Genomic DNA, 11550 nt, shown 5'->3' with positions numbered 1-11550 from the left:
TGGGCACACGTGTCCCAGCTTTGCTCTGACCTGTGGGCTGTGGGCAATGCAGTCTGTGGGGCTGGGGAATGAGCTGAGTGTGTCCTGGGCTAAACGTTGGGTGCTGAGACCTTAGGAAAGGGTGAGACCTGTCATGGTCTGAGGTGGATCCCTCTGCTCTCAGCAGTGCCTGGTGGCTTTTCAGGGTGACATGGGAGTGTGATCAGCCCCCATCTCAGAAAGGTGCCAGCCCAGGGCAGCTGGAGCAAGACAGAGGGACAGAGCAGCTGCCCTCACTCTGCACTGACCCACAGGCACTTCTTTTTTTCCTCATTACAGCGCCCCATGCTCACGAAAAGCAAATGTCCAACAGCAGCTCCATCACCCAGTTCCTCCTCCTGCCGTTCACAGACACACGGGAGCTGCAGCTCTTGCACTTCTGGCTCTTCCTGGGCATCTACCTGGCTGCCCTCCTGGGCAACGGCCTCATCATCACCACCATAGCCTGGGACCAGCACCTCCACACCCCCATGTACTTCTTCCTGCTCAACCTCGCCCTCCTCGACCTGGGCTGCATCTCCACCATTGTCCCCAAATCCATGGCCAATTCCCTCTGGAACACCAGGGCCATCTCCTACACAGGATGTGCTGCCCAAGTGTTTCTGTTTCTCTTTTTAGCTTCAGCAGAATATTGGCTCCTCACTATCATGTCGTACGACCGCTACGTTGCCATCTGCAAACCCCTGCACTACGGGACCCTCCTGGGCAGCAGAGCTTGTGTCCACATGGCAGCAGCTGCCTGGGCCACTGGGTTTCTCTATTCTCTGCTGCACACGGCCAATACATTTTCACTGCCCCTGTGCAAGGGCAATGCCCTGGGCCAGTTCTTCTGTGAAATCCCCCAGATCCTCAAGCTCTCTTGCTCACACTCCTACCTCAGGGAACTTGGGCTTCTTGTGGTCAGTGCCTGTTTAGGTTTTACGTGTTTTGTGTTCATTGTGGTGTCCTATGTGCAGATCTTCAGGGCCGTGCTGAGGATCCCCTCTGAGCAGGGACGGCACAAAGCCTTTTCCACCTGCCTCCCTCACCTGGCCGTGGTCTCCCTGTTCCTCAGCACTCTCATGTTTGCCTACCTGAAGCCCCCCTCCATCTCCTCCCCATCCCTGGACCTGGTGGTGTCAGTTCTGTACTTAGTGGTGCCTCCAGCAGTGAACCCCCTCATCTACAGCATGAGGAACCAGGAGCTCAAGGATGCCTTGAGGAAACTACTTCGATACTCACTACTTCGGGTTTACAAGGTTTGTGTTATGTCAATGTGGCTGCTATAGAAATAGCTAGAACTAGCTTTTCATCTGATGTGTCTATATTTTTCTGTAGTGCTTTTCCTGGGCTTTGTTTTTGGTTCATGTCTATAATAACATATTTCTTGGCCTCCTGTGAGTCTTTTATTGAACCAAAGACCTCATGTACATATGTATATGCACTCCTTTTTTTTTTATTAATTCAATAAATAAAGCAGTTGAAAACATTTTGTCTCAGTTCCCATCTCTTCACTCTCCTCTGGGGCTGGGGGAGCAGCCCCAGGATGCAGGAGGGTCCAGGAGGCAAATGCTGCCCCATGGAGGAGCAGCCCCGGTGGCCTTGGGGCTGCCCATGGGCACCTCAGTTATCGCTCCCTCTCTGCTGCTTGTGACTCGAGGCTGCTGCTTCCCTGGAGCCGTGGCCAAGGGCAACAGCAGGATGCTGCCTTTTCAGTGCTGGTGTCTCCTCAGAAAGACATCGATTTTGTTGAACCTGCAGTGGAACTGGAGCACAGGATTGATTTCGAGCTCAAGGAAGGTCTCGTGGAGAGCAGATACTGGTCTGCAGTCACATCGCACACTGCCTGCTGGTCATCTATGGATATCACTCTTGTCCTTCTAACCTTTGTGTGAAAACGTGACCAAGAACACACTGACACATCCAGTTTATATACTCTTTGAATTTTGAACTGGGGATGGGGCGGGATGGGAAAGGCAATTTTAAAACAAACGGCTGTGCCCTTGGATTTGTGGGGCCCCTAAAGTCTCATATAACTTGAGACTGTCCTGTTGTCCCTACAGTGGCATCCCTGAGGCTGCAGACAGGAGCAAGCCATGGGAACCACTTGATCAGAGCTGTGTCTGTGCAAACAGCACCATAAACCCAGGGGCTCCTCAGGGCAGGGACGCCTCTTCCAAAGCTGGTGTCAGGAATACAGCCCAGGTGCTGCTCCCTCAAAAGGACTCCTGCTCTTTTGGGCTTCTTGATGGATTCAGGGAGACAGGCTCAGAGTCCCAGGGGGTGTGTTAGGGACCAAGGACTGGACTAAGAGCTTCCTTCTTGTTTGCACATTTCCAAGAAGACTTTAACAGGTCTTGGACTTATCTGCCTGTTGCTGCCCCACCTGCAATAGGAATGATGGCAGATGTCTCCTGGAGAGGAACTGTGTGCGCCCAGGAGAGCTCAGGGGATCTCCAGGGAGAGCATGGGAATAAACTTTGGAAGGAGGGGCAGGTTACTCAGGAGGAATACAAAAATTCTGTGAGGTTATGGAGGAAGAGAACTAGAAGGGCCAAAGCCCAACTGGAGCTACACCTGGGTACTGCTGTAAAAGGCAACAAGAAAAGTTGCAATAAATGTATAATCAACAAGAGGAGGGCTAAGGGGAATCTCCATCTTCTGATGGATGGAGAGGGAAACACAGTGACAAAGGATGAGGGAAAGGCTGAGCTGCTAAATGCCTTCTTTGCCTCAGTCTTTAATAGTCAGAACAGTTGTGCTCCACGTACCCAGCCCCCTGAGCCAGAAGACAAAGATGGGGAGCAGAGTGACTCCCAAATAATACAAGGGGAAATGGTTGGTGGCCTGCTGCTCCACTGGGACACCCACAAGGCTATGGGGTCAGATGGGAAACACGCAAGGGTGCTGAGGGAGCTGGTGGAGGTGATCACTGAGCCACTTTCTGTTATCTATCAGCAATCATGGCTAACTGAGGCAGTCCCATTTCCCTGGAAGTTGACTAACATGACACCCATCTAGAGGAAGGGCCAGAAAGACGATCTGGGGAACTACAGGCTTGCCAGTCTAACCTAGGTGATGGGCAAGGTCATGGAGCAGATGATCTTGAGTAACATCACACAGAACACATACCAGAGAACCATGTGGTCAGGTCCAGTCAACATGGGTTTAAGAAAGGCAGGTCCTGTTTGACCAACCTGAGCTCTTTCTATGACAAGGTGACCCAATTAGTGGATGAGGGAAAGGCTGTGGATGTTGTGTCCTTAGACTGCAGTAAAGCCTTTGACACCGTATCCCACAGCATCTCCTGGAGAAGCTGCAGCTCACGGCCTGGGTGGTGTATCTGCCATGGGTAAAGAACTGGCTGGAGAGCCAGGCCCAAGGAATTGTGGTGAACAGAGCCAAATCCAATTGGTGACAGGTCATGAGTGGTGTCTCCAGAGCTCAGTATTGAACTCAGTTCTATTTAATCTCTATCAGTGATCTAGATGAGGGTATCGAGTGCACCCTCAGTAAGTTTGCAGATGACACCAGGTTGGGTGGGAGTGTTAATCTGCTGAAGGGTGGGAAGGCCAACAGAGGGATCTGGACCAGCTGCATTGTTGGGCTGAGGTCAATTGTCTGAATTTTAACAAGACCAAGTGCCGGGTGCAGCACGTGGGTCACAACAACCCCAGGCAGCGCTACAGGCTCATGGACGAGCGGCTGGAAAATTGCCTGTTGGAAAGGGATCTGGGGATGTTGAATGACAGCGGCTGAACATGAGCCAGCGTGTGCCCAGGTGGCCAAAAAGGCCACCAACAGTATCCTGGATTGTATCAGGAATGGTATGGCCAGCAGGACTACAGAAGTGATTGTGCCGCTGTACTCTGCTCTGGTGAGGTCCCACCTTGAATCCTGTGTTCAGTTTTGGGTCCCTCTTCATTAGAAGGACATTGAGGCACTAGAGGGAGTGCAGCGGAGGCAACAAAACTGCTGAGGGGCTGGAGCACAAGTGTGGTGAGGAGCGGTTGAGGGAGCTGGGGCTGTTCAGCCTTGAGAACAGGAGGCTGAGGGGAGACCTTGTCGCTGTCTGCAGCTGCCTGAAAGGAGGTTGGAACATGGAGGGTGTTGATTTCTTCTCCCAATTAGTAAGTGATAGGACAAGAGGAAGTGGCCCCAAATTGCACCAGAGGAGGTTTAGATTGAATATTAGGAAAAAAAGCCTTCCTGGAAAGCGTTGTCATGTGGTGGAACAGGCTGCCCAGGGCAGTGGTGGAGTCACCATCTCTGCAGGTGTTTTAAAGGCATTTAGATGAGGTTCTTAGGGACACGGTTTAGTTCTAGATTTAGGTTGTGGTTGGACTCAATGGTCCTGAGGGTCTCTTCCGACTGAAATAATTCTATGATTCTATATTATCAACTGGAATATTCTTCTATCACATCTTCTAAGTGTTCTTCACATATCCGCCTCTTCACCTACAGTCCTGAAACTTATCTAATTAGATGCACAAGTGTTGAATACTAATTGTAAATGATGAAAGCACCATCGCTCTATCAGTCTGGTCTGATACCTGCAGTCCCAGGCAAACACCTCAGGTACACGGGGCCTCTCGAGGTTTGCACTGGGTGCTTAGAGTGAGACCATGGAGCTCAGCCTGAAAACCTGAGAACTCCCCTCAAAAGTTAAAAACCAAACCAACAACAACAAAAAGAACAAAAAAACCCACTACTCTTTTTTTCATCAGATGAAATAATTCAAAATTTCCAATAAAATGTCTGTGGAATTTCTATCCTGCCAAAATATGAATTTTCAGAATGTGTACGGACTGTGGGAGATGAAACGTTGGCCTTTCCCTGTGCTTGCAGTGCCAGGACTCTGTCTATCACTACGTGTATTTAATCCCCTGCACATCCAGGAGTTTCCACCTGTCCTTACCCAGCTCCCCGTGTCTGAACTCATCTCTTCAGAAGCCTGTCTGGACATTTGCACTTTCCATCGCTCCCCAGAGGTTCTTCACCTCTCACTCTTGGCTCGTTCAGAGCCTCTCAGCTCTCACTCTGCTTTGAGCTTCAGGCAGGTCAAGTCTTTCAGCAGTTGCTCTCCTACTCCCTACAGGCAACTCTTCAATTATGGCAATCGACCTCGCTGGAAACTACTTAATTTAACCACAGAACTGAGAAACATCATTAAGTTCTATTGTGTTTTCTTTTTTCTTTTTCCTTTTTTCTTTCCTCTAATTAAAAATTCCCCGGTGCCTGTTTACATCCAGTTCTCTAAGGAAACATGAAGCAATTCCTGCGAAGAAGCTGTAACAATCAGTGCAAACTTCAGTGCAGAATCTGATGTAAAGAAATGTGCTGGAAATCCCAGGGGCCAATGAGCAGAACAGGGAGTTTGGGGAGCTGGTTATAGATTTCCTGCTAACAGTTGGAGTAGAGAAACATTCTTCACAGAACTGCTCTGTTTATTTGACACCTTTGAGGTCTCCTCCTCTGCCTGTATTTTTATTTTCTTGTTCCTCCACCTCTTCCTTCTTCCAAAACGTTTCCGAGGGAAAGATTCCTGGAATCACAGAGCAACTCAGGTGTGAACATCATCTTGTCTCACTGTCCTGCTCAGGGCAGGGTGACCCAGGTGAGCTTGTCCAAGGCCTCTGACCAGCTTTGCACCATCCACTAAGGAGCTGAAGGTTCACTGCGTCACATCATACAGGGGGAGAATAGAGACGTTCAACAGTGTTGGCCCAAGTGCTGGTCCCTGAGGGATTCCACTGTGTCCCCATCCCTGCACACAGTGAATGCTGCAGGTGAGGCCGCCCCAGCACAGAGCAGCGCGGGACAATCCCCTCCCTGCCCGGCTGGCCGTGCTGTGCTGGCTGCACCCAGAACACGGTCCCTCTTGGCTCCAGGGACACTGGTGGCTCATGTTCAACTTGCTGTTGACCAGACCCTCAGATCCCTCTCTGCAGAGCTGCTCTGCAGCATCTCATCTCCCAGTCTGTATGTACAGACAGGACTGACATGTCCCAGGTGCAAAATGGCACCCCAGAATACCTGACAGCATTGGCGCTCACTTCGGTTCATCTCACCTCAAATACATGATGTTCACGCTCACTTCTCATCTGTACAATGCAAACATGGACATCTGACCTACTCATTCAGTGTCTTTTCAGGTAAGGACAAAGAACCTCTCTGAACTGGGGCGAGAGGTCCAGGCTGGAAACGAAGCTGTGAGGGATTAGTCCATGATGATTGGGGCAGATTTGATGGGGTGTCCAGTGCACAGGGGCACAGCCCAGCCCCTGCTCTGCTGGTCCTGCAGGTCTCTGGCAGGAGCCTGGCTGTGAGAGGACACCGCTGTGTGCCAGCCCTGCACACACACGCTGTTCAGCTGTACAACGGTGTTTCATATGTAGGTCACTTTCTTGGGCATGTTCTTGAGAGAATCTTTGTAAGAAGAACTAAACCTTCATTCTCTGCCCTAAGGAGACCACCTTTCTTTCTGGAAAGGCTGTTGTGAGTCCAGCTCTGTCACAGCAGTGCCCATTGCCTGTCCCTGCCTGCGCCCACAGCACTGACACACAGCAGGACGGTGACCAAGCTGCCAGAGCACTCAGGCCTTGCACCAACACAAGGATGAGAAGGAGAGTGTGGGAGTGGAACCAGAACAGCTCTGGAAGAACAAGCGCTGCTGCTCCCTGGCAGGGCTGCCATGAGAGAGCTCCTTTCCCCTCCTCTCATGAACACAGGAACCATCCCTGGAGCTCTAAAAATGGGCTTGCAGGAAGAATATAGTGATAAACAAGTCACTAAAGAACCTTTTATTTTGTTTAGAGACAAGGAGAGCATGGCTTCTCATTTACACAGCCAACAGTTATAAAAGAAAATCCAATAGTGAATTAGAAATGGAATGACAACATTATCACAATAAGAAAGCAACTAATAAAATCAAAAAATCCAGATGACAGGCTGGACCTGTAATTAGTTACATTAAAATGCCTGTGTAGAACCAGATGGGTAATTTATTGCTTTAGAAAATACTAGGATATGAGTTTCCACAGGGCATCCTTGAGCTCCTGGTTCCTCATGCTGTAGATGAGGGGGTTCACTGCTGGAGGCACCAAAGAGTACAGAACAGACACCACGAGGTCCAGCCATGGGGAGAACATGGAGGGGGGCTTCAGGTTGGCAAACATGATAGTGCTGAGGAACAGGGAGACCACGGCCAGGTGAGGGAGGCAGGTGGAAAAGGCTTTGTGCCGTCCCTGCTCAGAGGGGATCCTCAGCACGGCCCTGAAGATCTGCACATAGGACAGGATGATGAAAACAAAACACATGAAAACTAAACAGGCACTGACCACAATAAGCCCAAGTTCCCTGAGGTAGGAGTGTGAGCAGGAGAGCTTGAGGATGTGGGGGATTTCACAGAAGAAGTGGCCCAGGGCATTGCCCTTGCACAGGGGCAGTGAAAATGTATTGGCCGTGTGCAGCAGAACAGTGAGAAACCCAGTGGCCCAGGCAGCTGCTGCCATGTGGACACAAGCTCTGCTGCCCAGGAGGGTCCCGTAGTGCAGGGGTTTGCAGATGGCAACGTAGCAGTCGTAGGACATGACGGTGAGAAGAAAATACTCTGAACCAAGCAAGAAACAAAAAGAGAAGACCTGGGCAGCACATCCTGCATAGGAAATGACCCTGGAATCCCACAGAGAGTTGGCCATGGACAATGGTAGAGATGCAGCCCAGGTCGAGGAGGGCGAGGTTGAGCAGGAAGAAGTACATGGGGGTGTGGAGGTGCTGGTCCCAGGCTATGGTGGTGATGATGAGGCCGTTGCCCAGGAGGGCAGCCAGGTAGATGCCCAGGAAGAGCCAGAAGTGCAAGAGCTGCAGCTCCCGTGTGTCTGTGAACGGCAGGATTAGGAACTGGGTGATGGAGCTGCTGTTGGACATTGGCTGCCTGTGGGCATGAGGACCTGTTATAGGAGGAAAAGACAGTGACAGGTTAGGGGTGACTTCTCTGAGGAAAATAAACATGCTGTTTCTCATGGAAAACCCCCTCCCTGATGGAAGGACGTTTCAGCCAATTCTGTTTCTACCAACTGAAAAACACAGTTCATCACAGCTTAAAATGCAGCTTAGGCATCTAGATACTATGAACACACCTCTGGGTCAAGACCCCTGTGTTGGTGTCAGAACAAAAACTGACCCACACTCCCACCCCAGCCCCAGAGAGCAAGAGCACCAGGGACAGGTGGAGAAGCAGGGAAGAACACTGCAGTGCTACCAGAAAATAAAGCAAGGACAGAAAGGCAGACGGGCATGCTGTGGAACCTTCTCCTGACCCAGCTGTGCTGCTGCCACTCACATAATGACACTGGAGAGCAAGTACTTTTAGCACCTTATTTGTGTACCACGTTCCAGGAACCCTTCACCTGGAGGTCCAGCTGCTGAGGTGGAGACTCGTGACCTGGACCCCATGGCTTTGGGGCAGAGGGTCTGCTGGGGAGGAGAGGAGACCAGGGGTTGCACTGGGAAATGTGTCTGAACTGCGGGTGATTGCAGGGGGTTCCTAAATCCCGCCCCTGGCATATCTGGTAGGAGCTCCTTCTCCCTGCCCACGTCTGTACTGCCTGCAGCTGTGTATCTGTTCCTGGTCTTCTCCCTGTCAGTGTCACAGACCCCGTCCCACCCACTGTGTGCTCAGCTCTGTCCTGCTCACACCTCCTGGCACTGCCCAGGGGCAGCTCTGTGTGTGCAGGGGCTCAGGAGCAGCTCAGACAAGTCCTAACGAGAACTGGGGTCTCAGTGTCTGCTCCAAAGAGAGAAATAAATCCCCATCTCCCACTGCACACCCAGACGAGCAAGAGTGGAAACCTGAAAGCACAGACTCCTTCCCTTGCAACTGTTCCTGTCTCCATGTCCTTGTTCAGAAGGACCCTCTGCCATGTCTGTGGGGGGATCTGGAGCTCTGAGCAGCCCTGACCCACACAGCCCCCTTCAACCCCACAAGCTCCCTGCCTGCCCTGCCAGGGGTCGCTCCTTCCCCCCACAGCTGCTGCCATGGGATCTCCCGGGCAGGCTGAGCGCTGACCCTGGCAGGCGGCAGAGTCCCTGCCCGGCACAGCCCTGGGGTGCAGGGACCCTGCTCTGCAGGACAGCCCTGGGCACCCCTGGGTGCTCACCCGCCTTCACAGCTGTTCAACACGGCCTGACAAGAGCCCCGTCCTTACAGACCCCACAAGCTGTGCCTGTGCCAGTTTCAGGAGATGCCTCCAGGAGCTACAGCTGCACTGCCCTGCACCCAGAGACTTACCATGGCAAGGGCTGCAAAGGTTTCTCCTCCAGGGAGCTCTCAGTCATCCTCCCAGTCCTGACCACCTTTAGTCTCTCTCTGCCTTGCTCGTCTCCTGAGATCCCCAGGCAGAGCCCTCAGCCCTGCTGCGTGTGCAGAGGAGCTGCTCCTGGGCAGAGCTGTCTCTCTGCAGCGCTGCCGCTGCCATGAGCTCCCTGTGTCCCAGGAGCCCAGCCCAGCTCAGCAGCACAGGAGCAGCACAAGGCGCTTTAATGACCCCTCTGGTGGGTTTGGTGCTGAGTCCATGGACCTCAGACCCTGGAGGAAGTTGAAGAAACTTCTCAAGAAGTCAGATTCAGATTCAAACTCCAAAGTTTCTTGTACTGTTAATGGGTCCCACTGAGGGAACCTACTGAGAAACAATATCCAGGCTTGGTTAGAGAAGAAAACTGGAGGTCAGGAAGAGCAAAGTAAAGATGTCTCTGATGCTGCGTAAACCTGGCTGTGTTTCTTTAACCAAAAGCCAACCCCTGACTTTGTACCATGGGAAGTCAGATCCTGTCCCTCCCACGTTGCCCAGGGCCCTTCCTGGGACAGTGTGATGTGGGGCTGTGCAAGGCCAAGGGCAGGACTAGGGTCCCACACCTCCCAGGTTCCTGGCTGGGGACAAGGAGCCATGAGGCCCCTGTGCTGCAAGGACAAGGTGTCTCCTCACAGGCATCAGAGGTGCAGACAACAGCCACAGCCAAGGGGAGAAGGAGCTCATGTCTGGTGGGGCTTTCAGCCTCTTTCCATCCCGTGATCATCTCCACGACAGCCTGTCCTGTGCTGTGTCATCCCCTGCACCTCTGTCCCTGCAGGCTGGAGACATCCCCCCTGCTGCCCCACCTTGCTCTTGTCTGAGCATCTTCCTTCCTTTGCTGAGATCTCTCCATCCTCCCCAGCTGGTCCTTGAAGCACAAAGCCTTGGGCTGATGCAGACTCCCTCTGCTGACCTGCTCCCCCACAGCACTGCCCTTCCATCACATTCCTTTCTGCTCATGTCCAGCTTGGACCTCCCCAGCTGCACTTCGGGCCATTATTTCATTCTCATGCTCTTTCCCGCTATGAAGAAACCTCCACCACCTCTGAAACTGCCCTTCAAGCACTCTCAGGCTACTCCTGCACTGCTGCAGCCTCCCCAGCGCTGCTGGGCCAAAGCAGCCCAGGTCCCTCAGCACCCCACACCATGTGCACAAGGTGCTGAACCTGCCTTGGCACAGCCCTGCACTCTCCAGTTCCTCCCTGCTGCTCCAAACTGGGAAGCCGCACACTGGCACACACCCGTGTGTGTGGGTCACACCAGTGCTGAACCGAATGGGATGAGAACTGCAGGTGTCTGGGTCCCCACGCTCCTCCTCATGCAGCCCCGTGTGCAGCTGCCTTGTTCATGGTGAGCGTGCACCACGGGCTGGTGTGGGGACCTTGTAGCGCCCAGGCCCTTCTCCTCAGGGTCACTGCTCAGCGTGTCAGGTCCTGCTCTGTCCTGATCGATGGGGTTATTGTGCCACCCTGATACAGCACTGCTCAGTTTTCTGTGTACAAATTAGAGACCTTTCTGTTGGGTGAATCCCAGATTTTCTCAAGGTCTGCACCCTCCTTTGACTGAAGCTCCATTTCCTCAGCTGTTAATATTTGCATGCAGATTATTTTTCCTGATGGGTTGTCTCTCCCAACATAACAGTATGAGGAGTTATAGGATACTATAAATACCATCTCCTGTAGAAACAGTAGGGCCTTAGGGCTCTGGTGCTCATAATACCGGAGATCTGGGTTTAGAGAGCAAGTTTCCCTTCATGTGGGAGAGCAGCAGGAATGTGTGGAGCTCTGTCTGGGGACAGACAGTGTCAGCTGAAGGTTGAGGAGTCAGCATGAGAGGGCAGAACAACATGGGCAATGTTGTGGTGACTGGACATCAGGTACAGACTCACTGATGAGGAAGAGGAATGAGATGAGGCCTCCTTCAGACAAATGAAAGAAGCCTCATGTTTCCAGGCCGTGTCCTCATGGCAGACCTGAGATATCCCAATATCTGCACGGTACCGGCCATCCAGGAGGGTTTGGAACCCATTGACAACATCTTCTTGACATCGGTGACTGAGGAGTCAGTGGGGTGAGGTGCCCTGTGGGACTTCACACTTACAAACCAGAAAGAGTTGGTCAGGATGGAACAGTCAGGGATGGGAAAGTGGAGCTGAGGCTCCTGGGAGATGATAACAAGG

General features: G+C 52.3%; 1 protein-coding gene across 1 annotated transcript; it reads left to right on the top strand.

Annotated features, from left to right (window-relative positions):
* Nucleotides 1-294: 294 nt before the first annotated feature.
* Nucleotides 295-1913, top strand: LOC135577799 (olfactory receptor 14A16-like). Its single transcript, XM_065047920.1, has 2 exons — nt 295-1277; nt 1752-1913. The coding sequence occupies exons 1-2, from the start codon at nt 342-344 to the stop codon at nt 1911-1913; spliced, it is 1098 nt and encodes a 365-aa protein (XP_064903992.1). The 5' UTR covers nt 295-341.
* Nucleotides 1914-11550: the final 9637 nt, after the last annotated feature.

This window comes from Columba livia, unplaced genomic scaffold (assembly GCF_036013475.1).
Source record: "Columba livia isolate bColLiv1 breed racing homer unplaced genomic scaffold, bColLiv1.pat.W.v2 Scaffold_140, whole genome shotgun sequence".
In the NCBI taxonomy this organism is placed as follows: domain Eukaryota; kingdom Metazoa; phylum Chordata; class Aves; order Columbiformes; family Columbidae; genus Columba; species Columba livia.
Note: the sequence above shows the minus strand (reverse complement) of the source record. Positions and strands in the feature narration are given on the sequence as shown.